Raw genomic sequence first — 19,267 nt, forward strand, 5'->3', positions numbered from 1 at the left:
TTTTGTTTTTCTTAATAACAATTGAAATTACCTGAAATTTGCTGTTGAAAAATCTCCTCCATTGACTTTGTACACAAACTTCGGTGAGTTTGGAACTATTGAAAAGCTCCATGAGCAAATGACGGCAACTTCCGGTGTCGCAACCTTGTTTATATAGGGCCTTGCTCTCCAAAATCTAGCGCCCTCAGTGTTGTCAATTCAACATTATTCTTTGATGGCGCTTCGTTCAAATTATTGTAAACATACAACAATCTCTGGTGATAAATTGTGAATAATGTGTTTCTGTCATATGAAAGGATTACAATGGACGATCCAAGGGATAAGGCAACAAATTTGAATCATATATTTGTGAAGTTAGGTGAGTGAAACTTTCCTTTTCAAGACTTTGACTTGAGTGTGCTTGGAGAGAGGAGTACACGACACGGATTTTCATACGTGGGACTGAAGTAGAACCTTACCGAGCTCAGCCTCGGCTCAGGTTGGCTGGCCGCCGCGCCGGGGCCTGGCCTGGCCTGGGCCGGCTAACTAAACCCAGGTCCAATAGTGTGGTACGGTATGTCACTGACACAGTTCCCGTAGGACTAGCCTGCCAAAATTGATTTTTTGGTTGTTTTGGCTTTAATAGGGTCCCCTTAGACCAAAAACGATGCCTGGGGGTCAAATTTTCAGACCCCTCCTTCCCTTTGGCTTTGTGGGGGGTCCTTTTTGGCGCCATATTGGCCTGTACATTAGGATAATCCATTGTTTTCAACCTCATTTCTCACTTTTCTTTGCCAATTATATTTTAAAGTTGTCTGAGGTGTATGAGAATGAATATTTGATGATGTTGTGATGTCAATGTTTTTTAACTTTTACCATACGGGGGCGGACTTTACGAAAAATGCCCCAAAATTGTAAAATATTGCCCCCAAAATATTATTTTTCCCTTTTTTGGCACTAAAATTAGGACAAAAGGATTACAAAATGAAATGAATATGTCTTGTTATACAATCCAACAACAGAGGAATATATCACATGTAATGTATATCATTATTTTTGGTCAATTGATGTGAAAATCATCCCCATTTCAGGATTTTATGCAGTGAAAACCTTACTACAACACTAGAGGGTGCCATAACTTATGATAAGCACTTCCCTAAAAAAATCAAATTCTAGGCACTGTAATTTTATCAATAAATTTGAAAGCTGACACATTTCAAGAGCAATTATTTCCAATGCCGATTCATAGTATGGGCATCTAATTTGTTTTGATTCTCGCCCCCCCCCCACGGGGGGGGGGGGGGCAAAATGGCTGCCTTGGGCTAAAATAAAAAATCCTGGATTTTTTTTTGTTATTTAAGTGACCTTAATTTGGTTTCTATTCAAAGATTTTTAAGGGTGAAGAAGTATATTTGGAAAAGTTACAAGGACCCAGAAATCCAAGATGGCTTCCAAAAATGGAGTTTAAAATGGCTGTTGATACTTTAAATGGACATAGCACATTTTATATACCTGAGATAGATGGAATCGGTGTCTAGACCATGGTTTCAACGATCATAATTGGGACAAGAATACCGTTTCCTTTCTTTATTTATTTAACTTTTGGAGGCCATCTTGGACTCAACATACCGGGACAGTCGGTGGTCCGGTATGTTAAAAAATCCAAGATGGCTTCCAAAAATGGAGTTTGAAATTGCTGTTGCTGCTTGAAAAACCGATATAGTTTGTTCAATATCCGGGAATATGAATGTGTGTGACTACCATGGAAAAGTGAGTCTAATAATACATTAGAATAAGTTACAAGGAGAGTCGTTGGTCGATTATTTACAAGTGGACATGTGATATCCATCAAGAATATGGTTTCATGTTTAAACCATGATTTTTAAAGTCAGAAAATTAGTTACAACCGTTCGAGTGTTGTGGCCCAGTGGATTGGTCTTTTGACTTTGAAAGGGTCGTGGGTTCGAATCCCAGCCATGGCATAGTTTCATTCTGCAAGAAATTTATCAACATTGTGATGCACTCAACCCAGGTGAGGTAAATGGGTACCCGGTAGAAATTCCCTGAATGCGCGAAGGAATTCCTTGAATGCTAAAGCGCCTAGGCAGCCCATCTAAGGCAGGGGTAATAATAATGGCAAGGCCCGCTGGGAGAACAGTTTTTAGAACTGAAGTGGCTTCCCTAGGTAAATATACCTATATTATTAATATTACCATATCATAACAAGGACAGTCATTGGTCTATGTCGGAAAATCCAAGATGTCGTGAAGAAATCTGAGTCTAAAGTGAATGCTGTTACTTAAAAATGGACATCGTTCATTTAAAATTCACCAAGGACATATGATTTTGGTGTCCACTCAATGGTTTCATGATTATAATAATACTTTCGATTAGTTACAAAGATATGCACTTGTCCATTTTGCCTAAAAATCCAAGAAAGTTTTCAAAATGGCATCGAAAATGATTCCTAAAACTCATTAATAATGGTCAGAGTTTATACAATATTAATATGTGAGGAATAATTTGGATGTCTACATGGTGGTATAAAGGGTTAGATAATACATTCAACAAATAACAAGGATATTTAGTTTTCCATTTTGTCTAAAATCCATGGTAGATAAAAAAAAATCATCAAGTGGGTGCTATTACAAACTCATGAATCAATATGATAACTTATCCCATACATATAAGTGTAGGCACCAAAATACATGTATTTCTCACAGGTTGGTATTGTTTGAATAATGTCTCCACTTTTAAGTAACAGTAGTCATTTTGGAACCCATTTTTTTAAAGCCCACTTGGATTTTAAGGCAAAATGGATAACTGCAGTCTTTGTAGCCAGTCCTTAATATGTACATGTATTTTTAATTTTAACTCTTGAAATACTAGTGTAGACACCAAAATAATATCCCCAGGTGTATGTTTAATGTTCTATATCCACTTTTAAAGTAATAGCAGTCAAAAACAAAATTTGGCACAAAAATCCTGCAGGAACTGTGTCATGATATACTGTACCACACTAATATCATCATGATAAGTTATGGCGCCCTCTAGTGTTGTAGTTAGGTTTTCACTGCATAAAATCCTGAAATGGGGGCGACTTTTACATTAATTTACCAATAATAATCATATAAATTACATGTGATGTATTCCTCTGTTATTGGACTGTACAACAAGACAAATGCACTTCATTTTGTAATCTTTTTGTCCTAATTCTAGTGCAAAAAAGGGAGAAAATTACATTTTTGGGGTAATATTTTACAATTTTGGGGCATTTTTCGCAAAACCCGCCTCCGTATGGCAAAAGTGTAAAAATATTGACTTCACAACATCATCGAATATTCATTCTTGTACACCTCAGACAACTTAAAAATAAAATTGGCGAAGGAAAGTGAGAAATAAGGTTGAAAACAATGGATTATCCTATTGGGCTTTGTACAGGCCAATATGGCGCCAAAAAGGACCCCCCACAAAGGGAAGGAGGGGTCTGAAAATTTGACCCCCATCGTTTTTGGTCGAAGGGGACCCTATTGAAGCCAAAACAACCAAAAATTTTGGCATGCTAGTCCTACGGGATGACACACCATACCGCACTACAAGGGACAGGGCCAGGGAGCTCCGGCCTGCTTCGCGGGCCGGAACCCTGCAGTCTGTTGCATAAAACTTTTTACCTGAGAAAACTCAGGTAAAAACTGAGGTAAGAGTTCCATATCAATATGCACCCCCACCAAAATTGAAAATAAAAACATGGAGAAGGTTAGGTTCAGAATAATAATATCTAGCCCTAATTTGATGGGGAAGTGGAAATATATACCAATATATGGCTTTATTCTGTCAAATTTCGAGCAGGATCTAATGCGTGTAATTGTCCATAGACATCGGTTTATTTAGTCAGTCTGTGGGTCAAGACTAGTTGAACTATTGGCTGATAATCGTTAAAATACCCCTTCCGGTATCAGTGCTTCTCGCTAGCATAACGGGAAAGGTCTTGACTGCAGATACATGAAAATCGAGGTGAGTTCGAGTCCCATTGAAGGTGAGCAATAGTAAAAATGTGATTAAAAAATCTGAAGTGAATGAACTGGAAGTCTCAACAATCTTTTGTTATTTTTAAAAACTGAAAACTAAGGTTAGACTGGTGTTAGTCTGATTTCTGCCATTGACTTTAACTTAAACACGGCAAAAACTCAGGCACTAATGGCTAATGCAGTTTCGCACTCAGGCACTGGCTGATTACCAGCATATAGTCACGTATTGTATTACTATTACGGACTCTATTATGATTCCGGACGCTCATATTACTGCGTTCAAAAACAATTTCGTACCGTAAGACTTCCGCAATTCAATTTAACAGAGAAATACCGCAGCAATACATTATTACATAGAACAAGATTGCAAAAGCAAGGCGAAAAAATCCTGCTTTTACCTCACTGTATTTATCTCTAAAATTACAGAAAAATGCCTAAAAATATATAACATAGTTTTGCATTAACAGCTGATATATTTTCTAACGGAAATATGGGCCTGATTTGCCGAATTTCAATCTCGTCCGCTCCTTCGATCGAATGATGGGGTGTGGTGTATTGTGGGTGATCGTTGACGACTAGTTCTCAAGGTACCGTACCCTTGCACGAGGTTTACCGTTAGTAGAGCCGTCGATTGGCGGCTAGCGCATCGATAGAACTTGATGAGCGTCACGATATGAACGAGCATAATATTGGAAAGTGCCATGGAACATGCAGCTAACAAAAAAGATAAAATAGTTTATTACCAACATCTGCTCAGATTTGATATAAAAAACAAACAAAAACTTTTGGGGTATGCGGCAAGTGCGATGCAAAGAAAATGGTTGGTAAAATAATGTTCATAATTTTCATATTTGGAATATCAAATGCGAATTTTTCTTGATTGTATTTCTTCTTGTTGTCATTTTTGAAGCACTGAAATAAAGGTGTCTGGCAATGGGATACACTGCCATACCTCATCACAAATACTTGTTCCCAAATATCATGACAAGTCTCTCAGTCACATTTTGATGTCAATATATCCACCACTTTTCAAAATATCGTGATCGAGAATGGCTGTATTTCGGCTTTGATCTCGTTGATATACATGTACACGTAATCCGTAGACATCACTTCGCGGATTGCTTGGATTCACATAGCATTGTAATGTTGATATGAACTGAAGTTAGCAACCAAATCATGCGAACATGTGGCGAACAAACTGCCATCATGCCGCATGCGAATCTATAGTTTCCGGTGTAAATTGGAATATCTCTGTCAATATATCAGACGATGAGTTGATTGAAGCACCATTATTTTTCTTATTTCACAAGCTTTCCAATGATATCAAATTTGTTGGGATTCTTCAAGATTTCAAAAAGTCACTGAACTTCCTACCGCTACACTACGCTCCACCTACCCGAACTTAGGGATGGTGAACTCGATCGGATATTCCGAGTGACCAAGTTGGGATGGAAACATTATTTATTGTAAAAATTATAGAAAAAAATGTAATGAGAAAGTAAAATAGCTTAATTTCTTACTCTTCACTCGTATTTCTCTCTATGTCCATCCTCCGGTTATCCTCAAAATTGGTGATTTTTGGCCAGTATCTTTTTTCTCACACGTATTATTCATGGCCGATTTCAAAATATCGCATGTGATCGGTTTGACCTGCGATCTGGATCTTTTTTTTTACATAAAATGTCACATTATAAAAGGTAAATTACATCCAAACTTACGAAAAAATATATAAAATTCAGACCACAGTTACCGCTAATTCCTTTCATATGATGATCAAAACATAGTCATCTTCGATCCTTTCGTTGGTCAACGTAAGTTGCCATCTTGGATGACATCATCGTCCTTACAGACGTATTTACCAGTCGCTATATATCGCGATTTGTGCTGCTGCTTTGCGCTTGTAGATGTGCATGCATTCAAAACTTGTCGCTGGCATTGATTGACCAGGATATCAAAAATTTATTTGTAAAGCCTTGATAAAAGCACAACTCATTGAACGTAGAGGGCAGCAACACATGGCTGCCATTTTTTCCTCTCCGGTAGAAAAATAAAAAAATAAGCAGGCCTCTGCAAATTTATTGTAGTCCCACATGTAAACTTTCATGTTTTTTTTCATGCAACATTAACAGAAAACGATTGTTAGTCGTTTTACACTTGGTCAACACCATGAAAGTCTACATGTGGGATACACAATAATAAACAAAATTTACCGAGTGTAACATCATCATAAATCAGAGTCAAGAAAGAGCTGAATAATCTTCATTTTTTCGGTAGTTTCCAACTAAAAACAATTTCAAGGTAATATGGAAAATAGATGGCCATTCATGTATTTTTGCAAAATGTGAAATTTTAGCCACTTTTGGTGTTTTTTTGGGGGGGTTTGCATCGGCCAATTGCGCGAGATTGTAGCGCATGCGCAGTCATTGCACCCATAGAACATAAGATGCGATGGCACGGTTTTTCGAACAAGGTACCTAGCGATAAATTATTGGTAATTGGCGCTGATTTTACATCAGCTTCCTCTGTTTTTTTACTGGTTTGACATAATATGAGAGATAAGTTGTGATTATCCAAAAGATATTGAAATTTAGATGGTCTACTGATATTTTATTATTTTATTTCCAAAACAACCACTTGCCCGATCAGGCAATTGACTTTGAGAAATGCTTGCCCGCACATCATTTTCACTTGCCCTGGGCTAGCGGGTTTGTCACGCCCTGAAATAAGGAATAAACCATCGGTAACATATATTTTCGATATTTTCTTTGAATATGTATAGTATCACAAATTCAAAAGAAAGTCTAACGAAAATAGTGGGCCTTCATTCAAGATAATACAATGTCATTTAAAATTTAAAAAAAAATAAAAATCTAGACAAAACCCGGTCGCCCAAATTGGTGTACCTGATTACACATGCAGGCTCGCACTAACACACTACCATCAGTGAATGGGGATTATAGTAAAATGTCAGAAATTATTAAATAATCCCTAGAAACGATGGTTATTCCTGTCTAGGCCTGCACCTGCCTTGGGGAGCTTTAATTTATGTTTATGTGGCACTGGGTCTGGGAGCTCCGCCACGCCTCGCTCCGGCAGATGAAGGCCGAAGGGGTCGTTGCTCAGCTCAGGCAGGCACGGGCACATGATATGAAGACAAGAATCTCAGAGTTAGCCTTGACTTGAGGACTCTGTGATGATATTTTTTAATATTTTGACATTCTGGTATATTTTTTCTTCACGAAGCCTTGAAATCCTCCCCATACATCATTACATGCCTAAGTGGCACATATAAACATGGATGGATTTCCCTAAGAAATCTGACTTTAAACCTACAAATCACATAAATTTTTTGCTTTTTCTTTTTCTATAGGGTCTACACCTTCATACCCCTAATGCGTATGAAGTAAGAAGGTTAAAAAAAGAGGTTTCTTCAGTACCATAGTATTTGCGGTGTTTACAAATGGATTGAGCCTGAGGGATCTACACAAGATCGGTCTGGTATAGATAGATAAAATGCAACAAGTTTATGTGATTTGTAGGTTTAAAGTTGATATCCTAGGGAAATATATCTGTGTTTATATGTGCCGCTTAGGCATGTATGGGCAGGGTTTCAACGCTAAAAAGACAGGGGGGGGCTGATTCAGCCCCCCCTCAACATTTTTCGCGATAAATCCGCCGCGCGAAATTTTTTGACCGCGTCGCTCACTGACTTTTTACTTTCAAGTCTCGCGCAACTTTTGAGACCAAAATTGTGACCCCCGGGTACGCGGTTCGGAAATTATACAACATTTCGTAAGTGCATGCACACCCAAAATTACTCAAATACGTGAATTTGTGTACAAATCCAATGCAAATAGTGTTTTTATCCAAAATTCATAAATGTATAATTATTTTTCCTTTTACTGCTTAAAATCAATTAATTTTCTACTTTTTTATGGTCCAAATAAAGTCCCCAACAATTTCCATTGAAAAAACAATAAAAAACAAAAAGTCGAAAAACATAGAAATACATAAGAAATTTAGAAAACAATAGAATACATAAGAAAATAAATGTGATGTTGAAATTTTTTTTAAATAAATTTGATCAGATGCCTATCTAGAGTATGTGAAACAAAAATTAGAATTTAAGGGTATTATTTTAATAATTACAGCAAACTTATGATTTTACGCATAGATTAGCATAATTAATGAAACATGAGATTTTTGCAGAATTTGATGTTATAGTTTTGTAGATAATGCCATGGGTAACGCGTGTGCCAATTTTCGTCGCGATCGCGCGATCGACGGCTGAGATCATAAGGGGGGGCTGAATCAGCCCCCCCCCCCCCAGTCTTCTTAGGCGTTGAAATAGCCCAGTCTATTTAGGGTTAAGGCTTCGTGATGAAAAATTATATGTCAAAATATTTTTTAAATATCATCATGTCCTCAAGGCTAGGTATTTCTAGATTTTTTTAAATTAGAGTAACAACATCTATTTGAAAAAAGAAGCTGCTTGAACAGTTTTGCAGCCATGGCCCATTTTGCCTTTGGCATGGCAGGCAGTGCAGATCTGCCAGATTCAGGCATCTGGATCAATTTAACTGAATGAATTTAGACTGGAACGACTGTATTACAGCTCTGATCTCTACGTCATCTTACAAATTCTCAGTCAGACATGGCTTCGCTTGGCCTTCACCGTAGTTTTGATTTGGACTGAAGTTAGTGACAAAAAACTGAAAACAAATCATTAAATAATAATATCCAAGTCCTTTGGAAGCACAAAGGCACGTGTGATTAATTTCTTGAGAATAACCATTCATTCCTTCACTATCACAATGTGTCTTACAGGTCATGAAATTGAAGAGATTCGATGTAGAGCTTTAACCAATCTCCTGTGCAAGCTTGAGCATCGGCTCATTGAGGAGGCTGACCTGGTCCAAGAGCACCACCTGTTGATCCGTTTGTTGGAATGGTTTAATTTCAAGTCATGTCCTCAGAAGAAAGATGTGCTGCTGCTGATTCAGAGACTTGCAAAGGTTGTTTTAAAACTGGGTGATTTCAAGTTTGGTGTTGATCTTTTGGTGGTGGTGTTAGGCCAAGGTTTACTACAACACAGCACCAAACTTTAAGTTTCGATATGTGTCGAGCTATCAAAAGTATCAATGTGTTTTTGATCATAGTAAGTGCCAATTTAGGCTAGGTATTGGAGCTGAGAGAGAAAATCTTATCTGTACATCAAACACCAACACCAGACTTGAATTTACGTTGTCATTCTAATAATTTATAGATCCATGAGTAACAATTAATATGCAAAGGCAGTGATGACCTGCCCCATATGAATCAATAGTCTTAGATTTATGTATATATTTCAAAGGTGTTGGACTGTGTTGTTTTTATTATTTGAAGCACGATATGAGGATATACATGTACATGTTAGTATCTTCCTGCTAAAAAAATTGAAGTCAAATAAAGACCATCAGATTGAAAATAATTCAAAGAATTATTTTTCATCAAAAGTGAAGAATCTCCTATATATATGTCTACCTTATTTATTTTTGCTCATTAGTGGCATAACATTATCAAGGAGCCTTTTGTGAGTGTTGAGATGTTATTAAAAGCAATTTTGATAATTTCCATCAAAATAAAATACAGATACTGCTGATTCCTGTTTTTAACATCAAAGTTGCATAGATATTGCCTTTACCTGTAAATATGTAAACACCTCATATAGCACTATCACATTATTATTTCACAGCACCCCTCTGCCTCAGAACACTTGGTGAAGATTGGAGCTGTTCAGTTTCTCTCTCAGTTGAGGCAAGACATTGAGGATAACTTGCAGGCATCCATCGATGACATTCTGGAACTCCTACTCAGTCTGCCCGGGGAAGTCACTTCCTCTGTGTCCTATGAGCATTGCTTCTATGAGGCTCAGACAACAGGTCATAATGGAGGTACATGTATATGTAGAAATGAGGGATTTTTTTATTATCATTGTGCTGTTGTTTGCTGCTGTTGTTTACCAATATTTTGTTTAAGAAAGACCGCATTGCACTCTGTGCTTGATTATAATGAGGATGTTGATGATGATAATTTTAATTTTGGTGATTGATTTTGTTGTGGTTTGTGGTGGTGGTGATGATTGTAATGATAATGGTAATGATGAACTTGTCAAGGCTCAAATTCACTCGTCAGCCAGATTGTGATAATAGTATGTTAGATGAGGATGATATTGATGGCATGGATGATGATGATGGTGGTAGTGGTGGTGGTGATGATGGTGATAATGATGTTGATGATGATGATGGTAGTGGTAATGGTGGTGGTGGTGATGATGATGATGATGATGGTAGGGGTGGTGGTGGTGATGATGATGATGGTGGTGGTGGTGGTGATGATGATGATCATCATCATCATCATAATCATCATCATCATCATCATCATGATAGTAGTGATGGTGGTGGTGGTGATGATAATGATAGTACTATAGTAGTGGTGGTGGTGATGATGATGATCATGATGGTAGTGATGGTGGTGGTGATGATGATGATGGTAGTGGTGATGATGATGATGATGGGAGTGGTGGTGGTGATGATGATGATGATGGTGGTGGTGGTGGTGGTGTTGAAGGTGGTGGTGATGATAATGAGCATAATGATTATCAATTTAGATTATAGAGGTGAGATGACCAATATCAATTCAGTTCACCTTGAAAATGATGATTAAAAAGTTAGCACTTAGCATACACTTTGAAAATAATTTTTATTGTTAGTTTTTGTTACGGTGTAGAATACTTTTTCGACAAGACCCTTGGAAGTAATTTTGCATTGAATGAGGGAATTGTGAATATTTCTTCCAGATGTTATCCAAGATGCTTCATCCATTCCCAAAGTGTCTCCGAGATCCTTGACACTGACACCAGACATGGCCAATGGCTACTTTCATCTTGGATTGCCGTCTCCAACAGGTGCACTGAAGAATAAATCAAGAAGAGCGATCTTACAAGAACAGTGTCCAGGTAAGAGGGAGCAGGAAAATCATTTGAATTATCTTGATGAGGAGGAGGAGGATAATTATGATGATGATCATCATAATGCTTGATGATGATGATCATGATCATGATCATGATGATAAATTTGATGTTTAAATTGGTGGTATTGGAGGTGATGTATATTTATCATTGAATATGATGTAGTGATCATGAAGGGCCAATTACACAAAGTTCTGCAAATGACAGATCAATTTCAACAATTGGTAACTCATATTTACCAAGGCAATCTATTCTGAAAATAACGCTGTTGATCAATCCTTAAGCTTTTTGTTAGGTTGCTCATGTCAACACTGTGTTTTTCTGTCCACCCTGAAATAGTATCTTATTTGAAATTATTTTAGTTTTTTTATTCATGCTTTTTGGTTAAACACCACCAGCAACACTTATCACAAAACTTTGTTTTTGTGTGTGTGTGTATTTGGGTTATGTCAGACGTGTATCAATCAGATATGATTATTTACGTCTGGGACAGACCTTTAACGTCACCATCCGAAAGATGTGACCAGGGCTCGAACCTCTGCATCAATTTGTAACTTCCCCACAGCTTGGATTACAGGTGCACGTCACAACGCCCAGTCATTTTTATTTGTATTTATTTCTGTACTTTTTATTTTTAAAAATATATTTTTTTTTACTGTGAGTGAAATATGCATTTCTATTGTTATCTGATATACTACGGCATTTGAATATGTTTTTGGGAGTTTTGGTCTTAAATTGTTATAATTTCAGGTAGTAAAGGAATATGTGGAGTGATATTTTCTACATTCCCATGGTTACCCCTGACTGCTACAGATGTCCATGTCCTTTCATCAACAAACAAGTAAGAGATATTGTTTTTGATAAAGCAGTTATACACATAACAGAATCCAATTACTTGCTGTCAAGGTGTACAAATATTATTCGTGGCAATGTAAGACCTAGTTTTTTATGTTCAGTGCTTGTACAGCAACATGGTTCATTAAATATGAATATGCATGGAGCTTGGGGATTATTATCATGGACATAAGCTGGCTAGTTAGCTCCTAGCCAATGGTGCTTCATAAGTTAATGTTATTCACGATGATCACCAGTATAATAAGCTATTGCAGTCTGGTATAGAATACCAATATTTCTCCAGGTTGAACTCTTATTGGGCAAGATTTATGATGTCATGACTTTTTCTGTGCAACTTAGAAAATGTTTCTCTGTAGCTGTCTGGACCACATGTATGACGTCTATCATGCACTGAAATTCTTTATTTTCAAAACAAAATTGTCTTTCTCTGGGTGTGGTCTATTGGTTAAGGCTCGCGTCTTTCAATCTGAGGAATGTGGGTTCGATTCCCAGCCATGGCATGTTTTCCTTCAGCAAGAAATTTACCCACATTAAGGGTACCCGGTAAGAAGAAATTCCTTGAATGCTCAAGCGCCCAATCATAGTTAGCCGTGCTGAAGCCGGAGTAGTAATAATAATAATACCAACATGCTTATATAGCGCATATCACTGCCAACTGCGTCCCTATGCGGTTAGTATTACCCTGGCTTTTGCTCATAGCCTTTTACAGCATGGTGGCATTTCAAGGAATAAATTCCTGCCATTTACCCATTCACTTCACCTGGGTTGAGTGCAGCACAAAGTGGATAAATTTCTTGCCGAAGGAAAGTCAAGTGCAGCACAAAGTGGATAAATTTCTTGCCAAAGGAAATTATGCCATGGCTGGGATTCAAACCCATGACCCTCTGTTTCAAAGTCCAAAGACTAATCCACCGGGCCACAATGCTCCACTAACATAATAACATAATCATGTTAAGCAGAGCCTGCTGGGAGAACAGTTTCCGGATTTGAAATGGATACCCTGGGTAAAATATGACATTATTATTAACCATATCAGGCATCTGAGCAGGGCAACTTTGAAACATTGTTGCCTGCTTAAGACTGGGATCAAATGGCCGGTCAATAAAATTCCAATTGTTCATCCACGGGCCCAATTTATTTGTCCACTCAGGAAAGCCAATGAGAAAATGTGTGGAAATGTAGCGGGCAATGAAAGCCAGCGCTAATATCCAGGTATTCAACGCGTTTTTGTACGTGTCCTTGAACCGCGCAGTGCTGGATACTGTGTCCCTAGGCCAGGGACGCGTCATTTCAATTACGTTACAGTGGTTCAGAGGCCTAGTCTGTTCAACATGAGAAACTAGATTCTCATTCTAAAAATTTAAAATATCTAAATTTTAACGATTTTTGCTCTAGATGTCTGATTTGGTTAATATTGACTGGCCTGGGGGTGAAAGGACATATATCGCCCTCACTAATTTGATATCATCCTTGTCTACGACTTGGGCGATATAAATCTAGTTTGAGGGATATATGTCGTATCGCCCTGAGGCCAGTCAATATTGCTTTATTATTATTATTATTTCTCTAGCTCTCTGTGTAGTTCTGATGTCCAAGTAGTAATCACATCCTGTGATTTCATTAATGATGTTGTACTCCATGACTTCCCAGCTGAGATTTTTCTTCAGAGACCAAATATCATCCAGGTAAGGATGAATATAAATCATACATTTCATTTGCAATTGTTTTTTCTTTTTCTTTTAAAGGTCCAACCCAAGCTCAATCTCAAAATGAGTTCGAATAGAATTCAATCAAATGACCACCCAAATGTTTGTATGCATGAATAAAAAAATATTTGCCAAATGGCTCTGGAAGAAAATGTGTACTTGCTGAGAAATGAGCAAAAAAAAACCAACAAAATTCCACCAAATGTTGGGTATTTTTCCAAGCAATATTAATAGTTAATATTTAATACCATGTCCCATGTTTTGCATTTTTGTGTTAGTGATCATATGTGTTGTCATTTTTTAGCTAAGATTTCATGATTTCACATTGATAAGCTTATGTAAATATACCAGATGTTGATCTATGATAATATGGTGACAATCTTGATTTTGGGGGCGTCGTGGTCTAGTGGTTATGACTCTCGTCTTTATATTAGAGGGACGTGGGTTCGAATCCCAGCCGTGGCATGTTTCCCTTCAGCACATTGTGCTGCACGTGACCCAGGTGAGGTGAATGGGTTCCTGGTAGGATCTATTCTTTGAATGCTTTAGCGCCAATACGGCGGCTCAGCTACTGCCAATATGATACCAAGTATCGAGCGCAGTAGAGTATATGCAATTATAGTAGCTGCATTATACAAATGGAACATAGTACCATTATTTTAAAGACTTTCTCATGAAATAATTGATTGCTTCAAATACTTTGTTTTACTTTTAAATAAAATTGAAAAATCATATTCGGATAAAAAGCTTGTAAGCTATGAAGCACAACAATGCCACGCTTTGGTTGGGGGTCTTGAAATTTATGTTATTTCATTGTAGCTTGTAAATGTTTCCTATTTGATAGCAATATTTCACATCTAGTCTTGGGAAACAATTAGAATCAATGATATCTTGAGATCTATTACAACTATGTAGTTTAGCAATTAAGAACAATTTAAAGTTGAGATTGAAATCAAATTCAACTAGAATCTCTTTATATTATAAGGCCATAATGATATGGTATAATAAAAAAAAGAAACTGTTTACCTATTTTCATTTCAGAGCCTGCTGTCTCTTCTAGCCGATCACCGCCAAGATGACGAAAGCAAGGCTCGTGTTACCCAGCATGCCGTCTATTGTCTGACTAACATCTCTATACTGCTTATGGCTCGTTTCCAGTTCTACCATGATCCTGCCCTCTATTGTCCAAAACAAGGTAGTCTGTTCCCATTCTCAATCATTGAGCATTCTCCAAGTAATTGTGGCTGTAGTAAATTATTTTCTTTCCTTATATGGCATGTATGCTTTCATTCAGAATACATATGTTTAGTTCTCTGTGTATGGAAGTGTATTCATGAATATGGTGATATGTAGCCTCATAGTCTCATACCATGGGATCATCCATGGTATAGGTTGCACGGGCCTATGAACATTGGGAGGTATTCCTTTTTTTTTTAGTTGATTGACAAAGTGTATGAATATGATTGTCTATCTTACACTGATTCTATGGAGGATAACTACTGAACTTCCTTTTCCCAAATTGACAGGCGATGAATTTGATCCCTCATTAGATGTCTTCATAAATGCCAATCTAAATTGAGCTGTTCGAGGGACACTTTTTTGGTCAGATGTGGATTGTCAGATATATATCCTATCCACTGGTAGTAAACATTCAACTCCTGAATCTTGGTTGTATTATATGCCATTTTTGTTTAATCATCACTTGCTCTGATAACTCCTTCGGATAATGGGTATCTGATTTGTTGAATTAAATGCTCTATTTTCAATGGCTATCAAGCAAAAATAATCACATACTGTCTGTCATTAGTGTTTCCATACAGGAACCCATTTCATAAAAGATTGTAACTAACTTGAAAATCTTGATTGTGATTGGCTGCTGAGCCCTCTTACATTGCTAATCGCCATAATGACCATAATGACCATAATGACAAGGTACCATACTTGAGTCTTTATGAAATGGGCCACTGATGTTTAAACTGTTCAATTTTATCATTCTTTCTGTAGAGTTCTTATCGAGGACCAATTCAACAACATCATCTGTGGGAGGAGAGCAGTCCCATTCCACCATCCAGTCCACCTTGAGTTCCGAGTCTAGGCCCTCTATCATAGGAAGGACCAATAGGCGTGTGAGTGGTGATGGCAGAGACTGGGATTCCCACAGCTCTGTGTAAGTAAATTCTTATTTCATCTCATTTATTTCATTCAATTCAATTCAATTTATTTTATAATCATGTAATTGCTGAAAAACATAAAAATTGTTGTGTCAGACTCTTGAGACATAACACAGTGAACAGTACGTTCATGGGATAAAGTATGTCACATTGGGAACATAAATCACGAATAGATGAATACTGTACGTCAGATACAGAAGTAGTACATCGATATTCAATTGAACAATACACAAACATGATGAATACAAATGAGTTGATAAAAATGACGAAACAACGTTAAAGTAAACGTTCCTTGATTGATTATCTGAGGGGGTAGCATCTCGCCACTGAGGGTACATGCAAGCAGCGCTGTGTATTGGCGTTTGTCGTCGATACCTTTGATCTCTACCTGCCTTCCCCCCTTTTCATTCCTAGTCCAGTTGCCGAACGGAATGACCTTTACTGCCGTTTGGTCACAGTTGATGACCAGTTTATCTGGGATGTTGAACTTTCTCACCTGTGGTGTGCCACTGTAGTAGCACACTAGAGTCTACACTGATCCATTTAGAATGTTCACCCTCTACTACTACTACTTCACATTGTTTACATCGGTTGTGAAACTCTTCAATCAATGATTTAGTCTTGCTTCTTATGCCATAGCGCCAGAGTTTAAGCATTAAACTCTTACATCGGTTGTGAAACTCTTCAATCCATGATTTAGTCTTGCTTCTTATGCCATAGCGCCAGAGTTTAAGCATTAAACTCTTACATCGGTTGTGAAACTCTTCAATCAATGATTTAGTCTTGCTTCTTATGCCATAGCGCCAGAGTTTAAGCAGTAAACTCTATGCTGCACTTTATCGAATGCTTTCTGGAAGTCCATTATTATGACATCCTTTTGGCGCCTTTGGTCTTGCTCACTTGCAATATCCTCTACTGTAGGTAGCAGTTGAGTTTCGCAAGTCATGTGTATTACAGTACACTTGCCACATGCATAAATAGGTATTTTTTTGTAAGACACATAATTCAACTTTTATTCATGGAGAGTTTAAATCAGCACATGTACCTCTATGCTTTTTGATATGCATGGTAGGGATTAAGACAGGGAAAGGAAGTGGGGCTTAGGGATGTTCCTGAAAGGATGAAGGGTCTGTGTTGATTTTGTTAGAGTGTAAGGTGTGTGGTTACAAATCCAAAAGGGTTTGCGCTTCAGTATGATATGAGGTTCTTGCCTCTTGATCAGTTCTGTGCCTGTGATTTGGACATTATGAACCGAATGGTTTGGTAAATTGAAGTGTGTGGAGCATTATGAACTTTCACCTTGTCTTGGTATCTTAGAAATCTGATCTTAATCGGTCTTGCTTTATTAACTGAGATGTTTCTATGCATCTTCTGATGTTCAATGTTGCTAGTGATATCTTCCTCTAACTTTGAAGATATTCTTGTTACAGTCATAGACTACTGTTTCTGTGTCTTGATTTTCCACACCCTCATCAAAACACTGTTCTCTCTCAGGCCATAGGCGTGTTTGCAGTACATCACAAATGCCCTTTCATGTCTTTCTTTACTTGCACTGTTCTTCAATCCGTAATTTCATTCCTCATACAGTGTACATTCAAGCATGTGCCAAGTCCTCATTTCTCAATTACATTATGTTCAGACCCATTCTTTGCTCCAGTTTATCTAATTTAGCATCCAGCATTTTCTAAATTGCAAGAAATGTTGGTATTTGTTCAAGAGAGGTAACATCAGTAGTTGGTTGTTTAAAATCATTCACTAGCCGGCTCTTTCAAGAATTTTCATCATCCTCTTCGTCCACATCCCCCCCCCACAAATTGAAACCTTGCATCAATGTCAGTGGAAATATCATTGACTAAAACTCTCAATTGCTTAAAATCTAAGGTAATATTGGCCAATGCTCTAATTATCCCAATTTAAATGCTTAAGTGACATAACCTCAAAAACTGGTTGTTTAATTGATCACTTAGCATAGCAGGCTCTTTCAAGATTTTTCCTCCTCCTCCTCCTCACCCACTTCAACCCCCCCCCTGTTGTGACCTTTCATTCATGTAAGTGGTGACATCGTTATATAGCTGGTGCCAATGTTTTTGTTGATCCCATGCCAGTGGTTCCAGCCCCATCTTACCTGGTTCCATCAGCCCTCCAGCGGTAGACCCTGAGACAGACTCTGATGATACCATCGTGCTTCAGTTCTCCCAGATGACCCTGCCACAGTTCACCCTCGACGCCATGCTCCAGGCATTGAACCTTCTCAAGACGAGTTCCCTGGAGCTCACTTCTCCCCTTGTCCATCTACTCCATCGAGCATTCCGCCTTCTCAGCGTTGCCATGACAGCAGACATCTGGCAGGACAAGAGCGTTTCTGGAAGACTGTTGGTAATATATATCAAAACCTTACTCTGTCTTGTTTGATTTGCATTTTATCACCGACATGTTTTTACTCGGTGACAGTTACCTTAGCAACAGTGTGTTCAACCAATCCAAAGCAAAGATATCACTAAATTTATCTGTTTATGACAACATATTAGCAATAACAACCTTTATGAAACTGTGGCCAAGAAGAACCACAGACAAATTATGATGGTGAATATCCAAAGTTTAGCTGTGCCCTATTTCAGATACTTGTAGATGACAAGACACAAACGACCATTGTAAATTACCCAAATCTTTCCATCTGCAGGACTGATAAAAATTGATCATAATTTTTTTTTCTCTAGAATATTGATTATTATGGAACAGGTATTGGAGCTCAAATAGAGCACCATTGTGGATTTTTTAGTGGATTTTTTTCTTTTGATGATTCTGTTTGAAAAGCTTTTTGAAACTATAAATCGTATAATGGCACTTGCTCTTAATACGTACAAGATGAAAAACCTTGAGATTCTGTTTGATTGCATGCAGACTGACAAGCTGAGTGAGTGCCTGGAGTCTATGGGAAGTCTTATCCATCATCACCACCAAATGGCACACTGTGGTCACATGACCAGTCACATGACAAGTCAACAACAGATGCATCATGTTCAAACCTACCAAGTCTTGGCTACATTCACCCTGGCAGTCATCAATAAGTTTGCTCCTCTCTCAAAGGTAATATTTCTTCCTTCCATTTTGTTACGCTCTTTCATCTCTATTATTCTCCTCTGTCTATTTTGTCTACTTGGGGGGTCAAGTTTACTCAAATATTATTTCTGATTTTCAACTTTACCCAGAATTGTGCATCAGATAATTAATTAAAGTATTTCTGTATAAAATCAAACACCAGCTTTCAACACCATATTCACAACCTGGCTGATGTACGAATTGATGTCAGAAACTAGAGTATTTCCATCAGTTCATGTTGGAAGCCGGTGATGAGTGTCATCTACTCAACTGATTGTCACAGTTGGTGTTCAGGATTTTTGTGTTATTTCCACTTTCACTAACACTGGTCTATACAGATTGGGGAGATTGGGATTTCATGTTTAAATTTAATGTTGGTATTGGTGATCTCAATCTCATAAACAGAATAGGAGTCTTAAA

General features: G+C 37.7%; 1 protein-coding gene across 3 annotated transcripts in view; it reads left to right on the forward strand.

The window, feature by feature from the left end:
* The first annotated feature begins 209 nt into the window (after positions 1 to 209).
* Positions 210 to 19,267, forward strand: part of LOC121407676 (rotatin-like) — a 57,571-nt gene continuing 38,513 nt past the window's right edge. For all 3 annotated transcript variants that reach the window (XM_041598858.1, XM_041598860.1, XM_041598859.1), the window contains exons 1-10: positions 210 to 358; positions 8,835 to 9,022; positions 9,742 to 9,940; positions 10,846 to 11,004; positions 11,767 to 11,857; positions 13,442 to 13,556; positions 14,619 to 14,772; positions 15,582 to 15,744; positions 17,854 to 18,124; positions 18,650 to 18,835. In XM_041598858.1, coding sequence (XP_041454792.1) covers positions 304 to 358; positions 8,835 to 9,022; positions 9,742 to 9,940; positions 10,846 to 11,004; positions 11,767 to 11,857; positions 13,442 to 13,556; positions 14,619 to 14,772; positions 15,582 to 15,744; positions 17,854 to 18,124; positions 18,650 to 18,835 — 1,581 coding nt within the window. In that variant the 5' untranslated portion in view covers positions 210 to 303. The remainder of the gene's footprint in view (positions 359 to 8,834; positions 9,023 to 9,741; positions 9,941 to 10,845; positions 11,005 to 11,766; positions 11,858 to 13,441; positions 13,557 to 14,618; positions 14,773 to 15,581; positions 15,745 to 17,853; positions 18,125 to 18,649; positions 18,836 to 19,267) is intronic.

Source organism: Lytechinus variegatus, chromosome 2 (genome assembly GCF_018143015.1).
Source record: "Lytechinus variegatus isolate NC3 chromosome 2, Lvar_3.0, whole genome shotgun sequence".
NCBI lineage: Eukaryota > Metazoa > Echinodermata > Echinoidea > Temnopleuroida > Toxopneustidae > Lytechinus > Lytechinus variegatus.